At 42.1% G+C, this 19,159-nt stretch overlaps 1 protein-coding gene and 1 pseudogene across 1 annotated transcript; one reads left to right on the forward strand and one right to left on the reverse strand.

Annotated features, from left to right (window-relative positions):
• Positions 1 to 2,024: 2,024 nt before the first annotated feature.
• Positions 2,025 to 2,489, forward strand: LOC148734382 (uncharacterized). The gene has a single exon (XM_088752774.1). The coding sequence runs from the start codon at positions 2,025 to 2,027 to the stop codon at positions 2,487 to 2,489; it is 465 nt and encodes a 154-aa protein (XP_088608900.1).
• Positions 2,490 to 5,413: 2,924 nt separating this feature from the next.
• LOC148734383 (uncharacterized) lies at positions 5,414 to 10,574 on the reverse strand (annotated as a pseudogene).
• Between the last annotated feature and the right edge of the window lie 8,585 nt (positions 10,575 to 19,159).

Below are 19,159 nucleotides of genomic sequence, written 5' to 3' on the forward strand. Positions count from 1 at the left end.
TTTTAGCGAAAGGAGTGGACAAAGGAGCGAAGGAATTACTGTTCAGAGCAAGAGCGGGAAATCGGATGACACGAGTGCAAAGGATAGTCACGTGGCCGACCCAAACAAACAACTCGAGTGGATTCGAATTCCTAATTTTTCGGGCGACAAGATGAAATATTCTGCTTGGCAGGCAGCGTTCTCGAGTTGCGTCGATGAGACTTCGCTGTCATCGCAATCTAAAATGTTGCGGCTGGAAGGTTGTTTGGAAGGTGAAGCAGCCGCTACGGTGAGAGGTTTAGGCTATTCGTTGGAGGCTTATAAAGCAGCAAAAGCGAGATTGAATCGAAAGTATGGAGGAAACTGACGACAGGTTCAGGTGCATATTGATGAGTTGAGAAGGATGAAACCTTTGAAGGCTGAGAACCCTCGAGAGTTGGAAAGATTTGCTGACCTAGTGGAAAGGACAGTGGTTACTTTAAAGGAAAACAAACACACCTCAGACCTTGAAGGCGGAACTTTGTATGCTATTGTGTTGGAAAAAATTCCCCAATCTTTGCTTAGCCAGTACTACAGATGGGTTAAAGAAAAGGGAAAGCTGGAGTCTTTTGAGGAATTGCAGGAGTGGGTCGCTGAAGAAGCAGAATACCAAATTCAAGCATCAGAGGTAAAGAATGGTGTTTCCAGTGCAAGTAGTAAGAATGTCAAATGGCCTCGGTTGTATTTCGGGACTGGAGATAAATGTGACCGCCCTTGCAAGGTGTGCAACCAGAAACATCCAATTTGGAAGTGCGAGGTGTTCAAAGGAATGGAAAATGAAAAGAAGTGGGAGACAGCGAAGAAGCTAGGCCTTTGTTATCGTTGCTCAGGAAAAGGGCACCTGGGTGAGGGATGTCGCTGGAGTGAGGAGTGCGATGTGGATGGGTGCAAGGAGCATCAACACCAGCTACTTCATCGAAGCAAAAGTCTGCCAGGTTCCATGGAGGGGAATATTGATTCTTACAATACATCTAATGCCTATTGGAATGAGTCTATGACGTATGAAACAGTAAAGGAAGGACGTATGAAAACAGTAAAGGATTATAAGCTCTAGAACCTGGTGGAATACTATCTTAAATTCTGACCATGAGTTTTATCGTTATTTATGTTTCTATAAATTGTAAAAAGTTTGTAATAGTTTCTGAAAAACCTCACGAGGATGTTACTGTTAAAGATGATGAAGGAACACGACCAGCGAAGAATCGCCCTTCGCACCGTCCCAGTTTTTCTGAAGCATGGAGCCAAGCGTTTGCAAGTTAACTGCTTTTTAGATGAGGGTAGTGATACCACCTATGTAAACGAATTAAGAAGTGGTGGAAGACTTAGGTTTGGAAGGTCCAAGAGAGACAGTTACTGTTAAGGTTGCAAATGATCAGAAGGTTGATTTAATGTCAGCCACTATGGAGATTGGGCTAGAGAGTTTGGATGGTCGAGTAGACACTGTGATTGTCGCGAAAACATCGCACAGTATTTGTGGTGGCATGAAACCGACTAACTGGTTAGAGATAACAGATCAGTGGAAACATTTGAAGAGCATTCCCTTCCCTAAACTAGGGAAGAGAAGCAAAATCGACATGCTCATTGGTTCAGATTATTACAATTTGCTATTTCCTATGAAGGACGTTCGTGGAGGCGATGGTGAGCCAAGTGCAAGACTGTGTCCACTAGGGTGGACAGCCACTGGTACCATCGATGTGTGTGAGCAACATGAGTCATGTAGCACAGGATTTCTTCACACCTATCGGATGCAGAAGTCAGACGGTAATGATGGGGAGCTTAACAATCTGACGAAACAATTTTGGAACCTTGAGGCTATTGGCATTACCCCACGAGTAGATCGACAGCTGACTCCAGATGAGAGGCTAGTGGTCAACAAGGTCAACGAGTCCATGAGATTCATCGGAGAGAGATATGAGGTTGCGGTACCTTGGAAACAGGACAGACCACAATTGCAATCAAACCGACAGATGGCTGAAAAGCGCCTTCGCTGAGACGAAAAGAACTTGATGCAGGATAAGAGCCTTGCTGATGCGTATCAATCAATGATTGATGACTACATCAGGAAGGGATACATCCGAGAAGTTCCAGAGATGGAGCCAAAACGAGCCTCAGAATGGTTCCTTCCACACTTCCCAGTGGTTCGCCCAGAGAAGTCCACAACCAAAGTTCGGATTGTATTCGATAGCTCGGCTCAGCAAGATGGAAAGAGTTTAAACACTGAATCGTTACCAGGTCCTAAGTTGCAGAATGACATTGTGGACATTTTAGTGAAGTTCAGGAAAGAGCCATTTGCTTTAGTTGGTGACGTGACACAAATGTACCATCAGCTAATTCTCAGACCAGTTGAAAGGCCACCGCACAGGTTCCTCTATAAGAAATTAGACTGTGATGATTCACCCAGGGTGTTAAAATTTCAGAGGTTCATTTTCGGAGGCTGTTATTGCCCATTCTGTGTTCAGCACGTTTGGTAAAAAACACGCAGAATTTAACATGAAGACGTACCTATTGGGAGCTAGAGCAGTTTTGGAACATTGCTGCATGGATGACCTCATGCTTTTAACACCCATCGTAGAGGAGGCTAAAGAAACGAGGAAGCAACTGACCGAATTAGGCGACAAGGCTGGATTTCACATCTGCAAGTGGGTATCGAACGACGTTAATGTGATTGCTGACATAAAGGAAGAAGACAGAGCTTCCGAGATCGATTTAGAGAAGAGAGAGTTGCCGACTACCAAGACCCTTGGTGTCCTGTGGAGCACAGCAGAAGATAAGTTCTTTTTCCGGCACTCTTTGTAATTTGATGGATTTGAATTCACCGAAAGAAATATCTTAAAAAAGACAGCAACCTTGTACGACACATTGGGTTTCTTGTCGCCTTACATAATCAGATCGAAGTTTTTGATGCAGAAAACATGGCTAGAAGGAGGGGCATGGGATGATTTGTTGCCGAAACACCATCGGCAAGAGTGGATTAAGTGGTTTCGAGAGTTGAATGACCTTAAACTATAGTGCAAATCCCAAGTTGTTTGAAAGATCCCGTGGCTAAGGTAGTAGAGTTGAGTATCCATACATTCACAGATGCCTCCGAGAGCGCATATGCAGCTACAGTCTACGCACGTCATGTCTATGAAAATGATTATGTTACTGTTCGATTGACTGCATCTAAGTCCAGGCTTGCACCGTTGAAAGCTGTTAGTATACCCAGACTGGAGCTACTAGGTGCGTTGATTGGTACACGACTAACAATACAAATTTGCTCAGCCCTCAAGATCTCCACAGACAAGGTGACATACTGGGTGGACAGTATGAATGTGGGATATTGGATCCGAGGTCAAAGCAGAGAGTACAAGCCATTCATAGCTCATGGTGTGGGCGAGATCCACGAGTGTTGAGCCCCTAGTCAGTGGCGCTATGTACCGACTAACGCAAACCCAGCTGACTATGGAACAAGGGGCCTGACAGTTGAAGATTTAGAAAGCACAGGTCAGTGGTGGAATGATCCTGAGTTCTTGAACAGGGCAGAAGAAGAGTGGCCAGAGTGCAAATTCGATCTACCAACCTCTGAAGAGGGTCTTGAATTAAAAAGAGGAAAGGAAGTTTCAGCGAAGGAGACTTGCAGCTATGCAACCATCAAGGAAGGTGGAGAGAATGTTGACGGTGAAAATGCTAGAGAGGAAGATGTTTGGCGGTTAAACCCCTCAAGGTATTCAAAATGCTTTCGGGTAAAAAGGAAAGGAGAACTGAGATTTGGCTTGTCTCTAGTAAGAGTGAGGGCCTGGGTACACCAATTTAATGCAAACTGTAGGAGACCAGCCGACCAGAGATTGAAGGGCGAGCTTACGCCATTGGAACTTTCAGATACCGAAGAAGCCATTGTCAGGGAAGTGCAGACTAAGACGTATGGAGTAGAAATGGAGGCGCTAAGAAAAACAAGCAGATCCCAAGACAAAGTACACTGGCACCACTGAATCCAGTATTGGTTAATGGAATTTTGAGAACGAAAACAAGATTACAAAATGCAGATGATCTTCCCTATGAAGTGAAATGTCCAATCATTTTGCCAAAAAGAAATCAAGTCACCGGACTGATTGCTAAGTACTATCATGAATCAGAAGGTCATCAGATGGGACTTAACTATACCCTCAATCACCTACGGGAAAAGTATTTCGTGGCCCATGCACGCGAACAAGTTAAAAGGGTCGTGAAAGAGTGTCGGGAGTGTGCGAAGCGATTTCAATCAAGGCCAGCCTGTCAGCAAATGGCACCTTTACCAAGAATCAGACTACAGCAAACATCCAGGCCATTTATAAATTGTGCAGTTGATTTTGGTGGACCCTACTTCACCAAGCAAGGACGTGGTAGAGTACGAGTAAAGCGATATTTGTGTTTATTCCTCTGTCTACAGACCCATTGCTGCCATCTAGAGTTGGCGTCGTCCTTAGATACTGGAGTATTTGTTAATGCGTTTGTACGGATGGCTGGGAGATGGCTGTTACGTAGATAGTTTGCAGCAGTAGGATTTAATTTTCTTATTTTGTCAGCGGTGGAAACACTGTGTTTATACCACAGCTGGTCACAACAGCTACAGATATATAAATTGGGCCCTGGCACACAATGTTGTGAAACCTTTTTATTATATCATCCATATTTTTTCCGTTTCCCTTCTTTGTTTCTTTAGTGGTTGCTTGTTCACATATTTCACCCTGAAATCCAGTGGTTGGATTCTCTACAGTACCAGAACTTTGTATTTCATTTTCACATTCTCATTTTCACATTCAAAACTTGGATTCTTTCTGTTTCCCTTCTTTGTTTCTTTAGTGGTGGCTTGTGTAGAAACCGTAGAAAGAACTCACGACAGTTCAACACAACACATGTTTAATGAACATGGCGACCCGTGAAAGCACGAGGTTCCAGTATGCATTGGAAGCAAAGAACATGCACAACAAATACATATATGGGCATAACCGTACAGCTTGTTCACATATTTCACTCTGACATCCAGTGGTTAGATTCTCTACAGTGCTAGAACTTTGTATTTCATTTTTAAAATCAAAACCTGGATTCTTTTTGTCAGACCTTTTTCTTCATGTAAGCATTCCATTTTTGTTTCTGCTCAGGAGTTTTTGACTCATCTCAACTGGTCTTAGTAGTTAACCTAAATTTCCTCATGCAAGCACCACGTTTCCTTTTTCGACTCATGTTAACATGTGGTTGTTCAGAAAGAACATTTTGTTCTATTGACTTCAAATGATTATTACTATGCTGATTTTCTAAGTCAGAGCTATATGGCATTGTTGATACATAATGTACTTCATTTACGTGACCTAAATATAATGTTGCGGGTAGCTGTTGTGATAAGTGGTTGGGTTCTACCAAAGTGACCTCAGCAAAATTTTCATGGGATTCTATGATATAAATATTTTCATGTTGAGACTTTGCAACTCAATTAGTGCATCACACCATGTACCTTGCATTGACATATTACTTAAATAATCATTACATGAATGCTCTGTATTGCTTTCAATAAAACTTTCAGGGTTATCCCTGAGGTATTGAACACCAACTTCTCTTATGTGCCATCCTCGGAGACCCAGGGGCTGAGTCGATTTCAAGTTAGGGCATGAAGAGCCCCTGGGGACATTGTCTTACAAGACTTGTTCCAAACGGTCGCACTCGTTCTGCCATCTGATTGGTGCCAGAAAAGCTTTGTGTTTTTCTGCCCAATCAGAGTGAAGTGTGCTTTAGAGTCCTTTCGTGTGTTTTAACACGGACATATACTAGTAGCTCAGTTGCTCGCTATGTTTGTCTGGACCTTGTGACGGAGATTTACTTGAGGTGAAAAGTTTCAGTCTCAGCACACAATGTAAGAGAAGTCGATCAGATTGTCCGCGAAAATCTTACCGGAAATTATACTGAATACTTTCGCAGGTATCACTAGAGAACGTGTTTTAAAGTTTGCGAGGTTTGTATAAAACACGATGATTGCAGTCATTGATATGTCGCTTTAAACGTTAAAGGAGATTTAAGATTAAATCTTTCTAGATTTTTTGCATAATTTGCTGTGACTGAAACTTTGCCAATCCCATGAAGTTATTTCGTCCCACGGGCCACGCAGGTATGTCGAGCAACTGGCGCATTCGCCTACGTAGCTTTCTGTTTTCTATGCGCGCCAAAATCTAATCTTAGTAGTAAAGACAATACGGCCAAGGTTGCAGAGAACGTTGAGTTCGTGGACGACCTCCAGTAAGTGCTAAGAGAAAGCTTAGCTGTGTTTCCGGTTAGCTTATTAAAATCTGAACAAAAACTTATTAACGAGAACATCGCGGGAAGGAGAGATGTTTTCAAGCAGTTACCGAAGGGCTTTGGAAAGAGTTTAATCTTTCAACTGCTGCCTAGAGTGTTGAAATTCTTGAGCCAGGAAGGCCACGGATTCTCTTCTTGTCCCTTGGTCATTGTCATTTCACCTCTTATGTCGATTGTTTAAGACCAAGTTAAATACCTTTGATCATTGGGAATCGATCCGATGCTTTTTTCAGTGGGAAAAACAAAACCAAAGACCAAGAAATTTTGGATGGAAAGGGTGGGTTTACTTTATTGCAAATGTCAGCTTAGTAGAACAGGATCATCTACCCACATCTAATGAGCAAAAGTTTCCACGCTCAGCTTTTCTTTTTTTTCAAGCGAAGATGACAGATTTTGGCACGCACGGAAAGTTGCGCAAGAACCAGTTGCTCGACATACCTGCGTGGCCCGTGCGACGAAATAACTTCCCGGGATTGGCAAAGTTTCAGTCACAGCAAATTATGCAAAAAATCTAGAAAGATTTAAGCTTGAATCTCCTTTAACGTTTAAAGCGACATATCAATGACTGCAACCATCGTGTTGTGTACAAACCTCGCAAACTTTAAAACACGTTCTCTAGTGATACCTGCGAAAGTATTCAGTACAATTTCCGGTAAGATTTTCGCGGACATGATGGATTTCTCTTACATTGTGCGCTGAGACTGAAACTTTTCACCTCAAGTAAATCTCCGTCGCACGGTCCAAACAAACAAAGCGAGCAACTGAGCTACTAGTATATGTTAAGACACACGAAAGGACTCTAAAGCACACTTCACTCTGATTGGGCAGAAAAACACAAAGCTTTTCTGGCACCAATCAGATGGCAGAACGACTGCGACCGTTTGGAACTAGTCTTGTAAGACAATGTCCCCAGGGGCTCTTCATGCCCTAACTTGAAATCGGCTCAGCCCCTGGGTCTCCGAGGATGCTTATGTGCAGATGATGATTCGAATCACCATACAACTGATGTGAAACAGCTCTAAAAAAACAGTCACCTGCACCACCAACATCTAGAGGTCTCAATCCCAGCTTACGTAATCGATAGTTTAACAATAAGGTGGAACCTACTGACAATCCAGTTTCATCACTCGATATCACCGGACATCAAAAGATTCATTTTTGATACACAATATCTTTTGGTACAGCTACATGATTTTACTGTTTTGTGGTCAACTAAACAATGCATACTAGTTTGTTTACTACTTTGCAACAACTTGTTTGCTGCCCATCTTTTTAAGATTTGCAAAGTTGGTAAAAAAAAACAAAAAAAAAAACAGTCGCATCGGTGTACGTTACATACCATAACTTATAGTCAGTCGCTAACTTGTACTAACTTGAAGATTTAGGAGTAAATTTCCTGAAAATGCGCTTCAGCTTGCGTCTAGCTTTTCTCTTTTTCGTGGAGCTTATAATCTTTTTTTATCGGTAATCTTGACGGCTCTCGGTCTCTATGACGTTTTACCTGTACTTTGCAATGTCTATCACATTCACTCTCTGTGGAGTCCTGGGACTAGTAGAGTCGTCACGTGACTAGAAGGTTGTGTGCGGTCGAGTTAGTTGAGTTTTCCTGCTATGTGTGAGTCGTAACCCTGAGTTTACACACTGTTAATGTATTAAATACATCACATTTTTGGCGACGAGGAACGTGATCGGACGAACATGACCAGGTAGACTAGAGTGAAGCGAAGTCTGCACGGAAAATGCCTACATTTGGGAAATTAGACGAATAGACCGAAACGGAAGATTGGCGCCATTACATCAAGCGTGTAAACCACTTCTTTGAAGCCAACGAGATTACGGATCCTGACAAGCAAAGATCCATTTTCCTGGTTAGTGAGGGAGCCAAAACCAACAAGCTTATACGAAGTCTGGTCGTCCCGGAAGACCCGAAGGATAAAAGCTTTGAGGACTTAGCGACACCCGCCCGGGAACATTTCATGCCCAAGCCTTCCGCTATTGTTCAACGATTCAAGTTGAACACTCGCACCCAACAACCAGGTGAGACCATTGCCATGTTTTTACCTGAGTTGAGGCACCCGACCGAACACTGTGAATTTGGGGCAACATTAGATCAAATGCTACGTGATCGGCTTGTGTGTGGTGTCCACGACATCAGAATACAGCGTCGTCTACTAGCCGAACTGAAATTAACCCTGAAGCGAGCCCTCGATCTGGCTCTCGCAATTGAGGCCGCGGACAAGGATGCCTCGGAGATACAAAAGGAAAACTCTCAGGAAGGGGATACTCCGCTCAACAAAGTCGATTTTAAAGTAGAAAAAGGTGGCGAAATTAATTGTTATCGCTGTGGCGGTAATCACCACCCCAAAAGCTGTCATTTTAAGGATGCGAGATGTTATGCTTGTGGAAAGCTAGGTCACCTATCCAGAGTGTGCCAGGCCAAAAAGAAAGGGAGATCACCGCCTCCCAGTAATAATGACAAGTCGGAGACCCCATTGGATACTCATCTCCTAGAGGGAGGAGAGGAGACAATGGGGAGAGAACAGGATGTGGGTGCATATTCTTTGTTTACCCTTGGCGGTAAACGACCCGCACCATACAAAGTACAGCTGAGTCTTGGTGGGCAAGCACTAGAAATGAAAGTTGACACCGGGGGCTTCATTGTCAGTGATTAGTGAGAACACCTACAAAACCCTTGTTTCAGAAAACAGGGCGCCCCCATTGGAGAGATCAGGAATTGTCCTTCGTACATACACTGGGGAAGAGGTCCAGCCCGAAAGGGTGTGTACAATTGACGTAAATTATGAAGGGGGCAAATTCTCCCTACCGTTGTTAGTTGTAAGTGGAGAAGGCCCAGCCCTGTTAGGGAGGAATTGGCTGGAAGAAATTAAGCTAAATTGGCCAAAGATTAAGCAACTCACTTTACATGACAAGCGACTCAGTGAGATTTTGCAGAAACATACACAGCTATTTTGGGAGGGTCTGGGGACTCTGCGTGGGAAAAAGGCCAAAATCCATGTGGATCCCACAGCCACCCCCATTTTCCATAAAGCCCGACTAGTACCATATGTTCTCAGGGAGAAAATTGAACAAGACTTGGAAAGACTTGAGAAGGCGGGGACCATTGAACCCGTGCAATATTCTGAGTGGGCCACACTCATTGTCCCAGTCATGAAGAGTGATGGCACAGTACGAGTCTGTGGAGATTACAAGCTTACCGTCAATAAGGTCTCGAGATGGGATGGCTACTCTGTTCCCAAGCTTGATGATCTATACACAAAGTTGGCTGGAGGTCAAATGTTTACGGAGTTAGACTTCAGCCATGCTTATGAGCAGATGCTCGTGGATGAGAATTCAAGGGAGTTTTTGACAATTAACACGCATAAAGGCTTTTTCAGATATAACCGCCTTCCGTATGGGGTCTCTTCGGCGCCCGGCATCTTCCAGAGAACCATGGAGGGCTGGCTGCAAGGGATACCTTCGAGAGGAGTCTTGCTAGATAATATCCTCATCACAGGGCCCAGCACGGAAGAGCACCTAGACAACATCGAGAAAGTTTTAGGACGCCTCTCCGATGCCGGCTTGCGGCTCAAAGCCGGAAAGTGCCAATTTATGAAGCCCGTTTTGGAGTGCCTGGGACACCGCATTGACGCAGAAGGATTCCACACAGTTGACTATACAAACTCTTTAATTATTCACTGTGAAAGAGCCTGTGACAGAGCTTGGGCTACCTGTGCTGCCATGTGTGAGTTGTAACCCGGAGTTTACACACTGTTAATGTATTAAATACACCACACACTCACACGCTGAGCACACCTCCTCATCAGTGCTAACCATCGCATGGAAAGATTCAGTAAAAACGACCCGTGGGTGATATTTAACAAGATTACTAGTTCTAGTATGACTTTGTCGGAAGGAAATCGCCACAGCTTTTGCATATGTTTGGCCAATGAAAGGTATTTTCACATAGGAAATCGCCACAGCTTTCGTATATGTTTAGCTAATGAAAGGTATTTTCACATTAAATCCTTCAGACGCGAAAGATTTTCTGCCGTTTACATTTCCCTGACAGGGCTTAGTTAATCCCTCAGCGGGCTTTGTTATCTCCAAAAGGGGCTCAATATTTCCCATAACGGGCTTTCCTTTCCCCAAATGGGGCTCATAAAGCTTAACGGTCGCAAAATAGCGGCATGGAGATTCTGTCGGCGCCAAGTACCTTGATCTTCAACTTTGAAGCGCCTTTCGAAACCTTTCATTCGGCCAGATTGACACATACTTCGAAAGCTGTGGCATACTGAGAAAATACGTCTTAAGAAATTCATCACAAAGTAAGAAATTAACAGGTAACTTACAATGGGACAACTCGTAGTTTTCTTGCAGTTGTCGGGAGTTGTCGTGGAAAGCACATTAGGGAGCTTAAGCAACCACGACGACGAACGGAGGACGACGACCGGAAGTAGCGAGAACGTCACTGCGCAAGCGCGAACCAAGAATTCCGTCGTCGTCTTATCGTCGACGACTTGAGATGGACCAGTTTCAAGTCGTCGTGAACTTCCGAACTTCAAAGCAGTTTTTCTCATCAAAAGGTGCGGCTTTATTGTCGTTTTTTTGACAGTCTATGGCCGGTTGGAGTTTGTATTCGCTTCTTCGGTTGATTTAAACCTCCCTGTTCAGTTTTCTAAACAAATAAAATTCGAAAACCCACTAACTCATTTTCCTTCCTCCGCAGAACAGATGTCAAATCAAGCGGTGAAAGCGACCACGTTAGGTTTAAATTTATTTGAGTATATTTTATGAAAGAGTGCTGTTTATCATTTTTATTGAATGAAAAGGTTTAAATGACAGTGCAATACACCACTGCTTTCGGTCAAAAGCTGTGTGTATGGAACTGTCGGTTTATTGCTACTAAAGCATTTTGCGTGTTGCTGTTCTTCCGTCGAGACGCTTTAAACAGCAAAGAATTCTTTAGATCGGTGTGTCAACATGAGCGTGCGTGAATACCTCTCAGGTTTTGCGAATCTATTTTCGAAATGTTTGATAAAGATCTAGATTTACAGCGATAAAAATTATTCCGACAAAATCACACGGGAAAAAATAGTATTCTTGTTTGAAGCGCGACGACTGATCTGTGCCGATCGCTAGCTAGTATTGATTAAAATTGACAGACTTGAGTCGTTTGCTCGCCAAAGGAAGGAGCATCAAAGGTAGAACATATCAGGCTAAAGCACGTTGAAAATCAGGCAAGCCTTGGGCAAAATAGGTTTGTTTATACCAGCAACACTTAGAACTGAATTTTAATCTCGAATAACTTCCGTAAAATTTATATTTTTAACTTTTATCATGCGTAAATTATTGTAAATAAACCTAACGCTTAATAATTCCTTGGACTTTTGATGTACTCTCGAACTTTCGATAAAGGTGAAAATTTTGATCCATGACCGAGAAGAAGGTTTTGGAGGTCTCTGAACGATGTCATTTCGTAAACTGACGAAGCGAGAATAAACAATAATTTCAGACGTCGTCGTCCTTGAGCAACTTCACTGCTTAAGTTTCATTTTCCCGCTAAAAACGACGTCCTCGTTCCAGACCCTCCGCGATTACTTGACGTCGTCGTCGTCCCTTTCGTCGTGGTTGCTTAAGCTCCCTATTGTGTTGAAGCAATAGTCGTCTCTACTAATACACATTCGATAGGTTCCGATTGTCATTTCGGGTCACGAAGAAATCTGATTATCGATGATATTACCCTCCTGGTACCCAGTAAAGAAAGATTCATGTAATGTGTCACGTAGGAGAAACCTCAGTGAAGGCGTGAATACTAAGACAAGGAATGACCTAAAACCACCTACAACCACCTACAACCACCTTTAGAATAATATTGTGCCAATTTGTGACAAATTTCAATGTAAATGCACACCGGAAATGTCGTATGTCTCGCGAGTCATGACCAGGGAAAAAACACGAAGAAAATTGTTTACACAGGAGCAGCACCAAGAGCCTTGAGGTTTTTCGTGTAATAGACATACTATAATAATAATAATAATAATAATAATAATAATAATAATAATAATAATAATAATGATGATGATAATAATAACATATTTAACCAGGGTAAACCCGTCAACAGAAGCTGTTATCTAAGTACTTATAGAAAGGCTTACAATTGAGGACTTGATCTCCCAAATAAACACTGCAAAGATTGTAAGAGTCAATTTGATTGCGTTTTCATAGCAGTTCCAAAGATTACATATTCAGTTTTCTTAGAATAACATGATAAACAAATCGTTCTTAGTAGACCAATCTAAGAGAAAATTGAGCTCGACATTTAACACCTGCAACAGCTGGTTTGCATCTGAGGCTGCGTGATAGATGACGGTATCATCAGCATACACCAGCCTGTAAACAGTTTGGTATATCTGTTAATTAGAAAGAAAAAAGCAGAGGGCCCAGAATAGAACCTTGTGGAACTCCGGAGACCACTTGTTGAGGCCGGGACAGGACACATCCTACGAAACCTGATTGAGTACGATCTGTTAGGTAATCAGACATCCAACGATGCTCACTATCACGAATTCCAAATAAATAGCCTTTGCCGTACATTTCCTACATTGATATTTCTCGGTCAGTTAGGAAGTAATCGTTAAAATATATATATAATCTATTGTCAGACGTTGCTAAAAGCCCCTCCATTAGCGCATCTCTGGTTGCGAAATAATTTTTTTTATTTGCTGTTCCTCAGTTCGAGTTTTTTTGCTTGTGACTTCACGGTGGATGGAAACCCAGAAACTGCGAGATTTAGGCGCTTAAGAGAAAACGATATTTCGCTGGACGAATTGCTTAGTCACGCTTTCCACAAAGTTAAGCTTGACCTCGATCAGCCGGCATCTATTTATTTGCGGTTGCGGGTACATTTGTGGAAAATGTGTAAATGAAGCGTGAAAGTATACAAAAACAATAAGTCACAACATGTCTGGAATTTATCCATATGATGTAATTTCTGAGTTTCCTCTGACATTTCACGACATTTAACTTTTTTCAAATTTACGATTTTTAGTTTTTTATGGACCCTCGACACTTTTCTCGGACCCTCGACATTTTACCCTCAACCCTCGACATTTTACCCTCGACCCTCGACATTTTACTCTCGACCCTCGACATTTTATCCTCGACGAAAACCTAAACTCGATTGCAGTTTATCAAACAAGATTTTATGATCAATAGAGTCAAAAGCCTTACGGAAGTCCACAAAGATGGCACGTTTTCGAGGTCAGTATTTTCAAGGTCTGAGTTTCCGAGGTCTGCGTTTTCGAGGTATGCTTTTTCCGACGTCTGTCTGAGGTCAACGGAACACCTAGCAGTACCCCCAGTAGCAGGAAATTTAATGAAGTTGCGTAATATAACATTTTGCCCTTTGCTAAGAAATCGAAATCCGAGCAACCGTAGCATTTCAAATTGCTTCAAATTGGGCTGCGTAGTGAGCGTATAACAAAGAAAACAAAACATTTTAAAATAAGATGCTATTTATATTCAGAGAAAAAAAATTAATTGACTAAGAACAGAAAGCCGCGAAAAGAACAGCGACAGTTGAAACGATGTGACAGCTGTGATAAACAGAACTTGCAAATCTCGCGAGATGCATGTAGCTTATAAATTCCCTAAAATTACCGCAGTTACAAGCAACATCCCTACGAGTCCCAAACGCGAAATAGATCGAATCAATCGGCTCTCGGGACCTACGACATGCTGGCATTAATTAATTCCGATTTTAGTTCTTGATTTTGATCACTTTTGATTTCCCTGTTGTTACACACGTTCGGTTAGGTGCATCAGTACAATCTTCGCTCAGGCTCTCTTAGAGATGATCCCGCTATGGCTTTTACTAACCGTCTCAACAAATTTATTACATATAGATATTCTTGGTAAAATGTTTCATGTTATTGTATAGATATGATTTGTATCCTGACCACTCTCGCAATTTAGCTGTAAGCTACAAAAAGCTAGAGTAATTAAACTTCCGATGTTCCAACATCGGAAGAGTCAGCCATGAAAGAAGTTGCAAGCAAAGGACTTTCTAGGGCTTATCATGAAATGACCCTTTTAAGCTAAACAGACCGTCTGCATAGACGAAAAGAGCCATACATATTATTATAAAACGCGGAGTGCGGAGTGTAGAAAGAGCGGAGTGTGGAAAACGAGGAGTGTGGAAAATGCGGAGTGTAGAAAATATGTAAAGATAAAGACATAATAATGTACAAATAATTTGGATATATCAACAAAGTTGAAATGGTAAATTGGCCACCGTAACGTTTACAAAAGCTGACGCTTCGAGCGTTAGCCCTTCGTCGGAGCGAATAGAGGAATTGTGGGTTGTGTGTGCTTTTAAAGGCACAAAATGGAGCTACGTTATTGGTGGGAAACATGGCAACGAGAAAAACAAGAATAAATCAGTGGAATGAAAAGCGTTCGTTGATCCCTGTGGGATTTAGACTGCCGGTTTGAAAGATGAGCTTTTGTTCAAGATTTTTACGGCTTTCCGTGCTACCTAAGTGTAAGGAAAGACCGCAGATTGCCATATGTTGCTTAGAATGATTAGGAAAATTAAAATGTCTGGCGACTGGTTTCGATGTGTCCTTGTCATTCCTTTCCACGTCTCGAAGGTGTTCTCGGAATCGGTCACCTAGTCTTCTGCCTGTTTCACCGATGTGTGGCTTTCTGCAATAAGTGCAAGTTATACAATGGATTACATTGGCGGAGGTGCACGTGAAGTGATCGGTGATCTTAATGGATCGTTTGGGTCCTGATATTTTCTCAGTGTTGTAAATGAAAGGACACGTTTTGCATCGTGCACGAGCGCATTTAAAAGTGCCTGGTTGGTCATTAGTCTGAAAAGAGCTTCTGACCAAAAAATTGCCTATGTTTTTGTCGCGTTTGAATGAAATGAGCGGAGGCTGCGAAAAGATAGTGCCTGTCTCTGGATCGTTTTGAAGTAATTTAAAGTTTTTAAGAATGAGGGATTTAACTGAGTGGTTGTGAGGATGAAACGTGAGAGTGAATGGAATGCGGTCGGGATCTTTCTTATGCGACGTTTGTAGTGCTGAATGTCGATCAACAAGTTGGGCGCGGTGGTAACCCGCTTGAACGACAGAATTGGGGTAACCACGTTTATCGAAAAACTGGCACATTGCCTCTGATTTGTGGTAAAAATCAGAGTCATCACTACATAAACGACGAAGTCTTAGAAACTGAGAAAAAGGAATGGAATTGTTAACGTGAGATGGATGCGAAGACGAAAATAACAAGTAATTATGCGAGTCTGTAGGTTTGTAATACACACTAGTGCATAAACCGTTACCTTCAATTGAAACTTTGATACCTAAAAAGGATAAAGAATTGTCAGAAATTTCCCAGGTATATTTCAGAGCCGGGTGAAAAGAATTGACTGAGGTTATGAATTGAGTGAGCTCCTCTCTGGTAGAGGAGGTAGCGCCGATACAGTCGTCGATGTAGCGACCGTAGAGTTCAGGTTTGGAGCCGTTGTACTGGCTGAAACATTGATGTTCGACAAAACCTACAAAAAGATTGGCATAGCTAGGTCCCATTTTGGTGCCCATCGCTACACCATTGGTTTGTTTGAAAAAGTTGTTTCCGAATGAAAAACAATTGAGTGTGAGCACTAGTTCGGCTAAGCGTAGTAGTGTTTCAGATTTAGGTTCCTTAACAGAACGTTGATCAAAAAAATGTTTAAGGGCCAGAAGGCCTTCGTCATTAGGAATGACAGTGTAAAGAGACGTAATATCCATGGTGAAAAGAAGTTTTTTTTGGCCAAGGAAATTAAAGTCTCGAAAAATTTGAAGAGCTTGTTGGCTGTCTTTAATATATGATGGTAAAGTTTTGACGATAAGAGCCATAATTTTGTCTAGATAGCTGGAGATAAGTTCGGTAGGGCAACTCCAAGCTGAGACAATGGGCCGACCCGGGTTGTTAGGTTTGTGAATTTTTAGGTAAAAAGTAAATACGAGAAGTTCTAGGAGAGGTTATGATGAGATTTTTTGTTGTGGCCGGCAATTCTTGTTTAGTTATGAGTTGTTTGATCGTATTCTTGACGGAGTTTTGATTGCTGGCAGTGAGGTCTTTGTCGACCTTTTGATAAAAAGGGGTGTCAGAAAGTTGCCGCAAAGCTTCTTTTTGGTAGAGGTCGTTGCGCCAAACAACGACTGAGCCGCCCTTATCGGCCGCTTTGATAACTATGTCTTTGCGTTTTCTAAGACTTTTTAGAGCCGACCACTCTTCAGAAGAGAGATTAGAAAATTTGATAATACGGTTGAAATTGAGTTTGTTGATATCGTGGCGGCATTTTTTAATAAAAAAGTCTAATGGTGCGAACTGGCCCTCTGGGGGAGTCCATTTAGACTTTCGAGTCTGAAGTGTTTCGAAAGTGTCTTTCTTCGAGGTGTTAGAATCATCCTCTTTGTTGTGAAAAAAAGGCTTTTAATTGAACGCGGCGAAGGAATTTTTCTACGTCTTGTTTAATTGAGAATTCGTCCGTTGTTTTAAAAATGGGAACGAAATTTAAGCCCTTACTGAGGACGGATTTTTCTGAAACGGAAAGTGAGAGGTTTTCTGGAATGGTAACTACAGTTTTGAGGTTTTCTGGTGATGAGTGGTTAGCGATTTGGGGACCGATAAGTTGGTCAAGTTTTTGGGCCTTAATTTGGTTCAAATGATTGAAAAGTTTCGAATTAGTTTCCTGAATTTTGGCGCGGATAGATTGTAATAAAACTGCTGGACAGATTTTGGAAAGTTCAGAGCGACCGCATTCCATTCACTCTCACGTTTCACCCTCACAACCACTCAGTTAAATCCATCATTCTTAAAAACTTTAAATTACTTCAAAACGATCCAGAGACAAGCACTATCTTTTCGCAGCCTCCGCTCATTTCATTCAAACGCGACAAAAACATAGGCAATATTTTGGTCAGAAGCTCTTTTCAGACTAATGACCAACCAGGCACTTTTAAATGCGCTCGTGCACGATGCAAAACGTGTCCTTTCATTCACAACATTGATAAAATATCGGGACCGAAACGATCCATTAAGATCACCGATCACTTCACGTGCATCTCCGCCAATGTAATCTATTGCATAACTTGTACTTATTGCAAAAAGATATACATCGGCGAAACAGGCAGAAGACTAGGTGACCGATTCCGAGAACACCTGCGAGACGTAGAAAGGAATGACAAGGACACATCGAAACCAGTCGCTAGACGTTTTAATTTAGCTAATCACTCTAAGCAACATATGGCAATCTGCGGTCTTTCCTTACACTTAGGTAGCACGGAAAGCCGTAAAAATCTTGAACAAAAGCTCATCTTTCAAACCGGCAGTCTAAATCCCACAGGGATCAACGAACGCTTTTCATTCCACTGATTTATTCTTGTTTTTCTCGTTGCCATGTTTCCCACCAATAACGTAGCTCCATTTTGTGCCTTTAAAAGCACACACAACCCACAATTCCTCTATTCGCTCCGACGAAGGGCTAACGCTCGAAATGTCAGCTTTTATAACCGTAACGGTGGCCAATTTACCATTTCAATTTTGTTGATATATCCAATTCATTTCGTTACTCCCACCGACGCAGTCCCAAACAGTTTCTTTCGAAACTATCAGCCTTTATAAAAATATACACATGCATAAAAAATTGTCTTACTTGGGTAGTCAATTCTTTATAAACCTGTTGTTATCTGTGAGCAGAATAATAACCGGGAATATTAGAAATATACATACATACATAAGTTACTTGACAACTCCCCATAAGGGCTTTTCAGGGCCAATTCCCAGCCATCCCATCCCAGGGGAGGACATCCACCACACAGTAATCTCGCGCGTGGGAAATTAACGTCTCCTACCCCTAACCCTGCAGGAGATGGGGCCTACGGTTTATTCGTCCTTATCCGAGAAGACTAGATTATCTATCCAATTCTTGATTATAGAAAGGTAGCAAATTCTCCTCACTTATTTTAAGACCATGAGTATCGGTCCGGCCGAGGCTCGAACCCTCTACCTTCCGCACAACACAATCCGGCGCTCTAACCAATTGAGCTAACCGGGAGGCGGTTAGTACAATCTACGTACAATCAAATATAACCTTCTGAAAGCGATTTAGGCTGAAGAAGCGGGATTTTAAAGGCCATTTTGGCCCTCTGTGAGCACGACCACGTGGAGACAAATGCAGACTTGTACTCACATGTGAATATGCAAATTAAATTGAATCTACCCATGGCTTATTATTAACTTTAATTGAAGAACACATTTTGCAAGATTTGCACCATCTAGGTGTTGGCGGTAAAACCTTATCGAAATTGATCAAAAATCTTTTCCAGGCGTTCTTTGTCAGTTTATAATATTCAACTAACTAGCCAAGAAAAACAACAACATAAGCGCGAGGTTAATATTCTGCTTACAAGAGGGCCTATTAGAAACTGCAAAACCGTAGAAAAAAAATCATCCAAAACCGAAAAACCGAAACAAAAATCGGTCATAACCGAATACCACATGCAAAACTGTCAAAATCGATACATCTTCACATCCCAGTTATTATTAAAAGCCTGATCGATCCGTTACAGTGGTGAAAAGTGGAGTATACAAAATAAACTGCACTAATTTCATTACAGTATTTGTGAATGCCATGGACTTGGCATTCGCATCTTCTAGTGACTGCTTAAATTATAGGCCTTATTTCAGCTGTTCTCTCGAGGACCTTGAACGTGGTCTCTCCGGACTCAGCGGGCTGGTAATGGAGCCCAGTTAAATCAGAGAAATTCGCACAAAATTGCATTTAGCC

This window comes from Stylophora pistillata, chromosome 3 (assembly GCF_964205215.1).
Source record: "Stylophora pistillata chromosome 3, jaStyPist1.2, whole genome shotgun sequence".
Classification (NCBI taxonomy): domain Eukaryota; kingdom Metazoa; phylum Cnidaria; class Anthozoa; order Scleractinia; family Pocilloporidae; genus Stylophora; species Stylophora pistillata.

Bases quoted from the DNA above. Each gene is read 5' to 3' on its own strand.
- LOC148734382 (XM_088752774.1), top strand. From the start codon at position 2,025: ATGCAGGATAAGAGCCTTGCTGATGCGTATCAATCAATGATTGATGAC.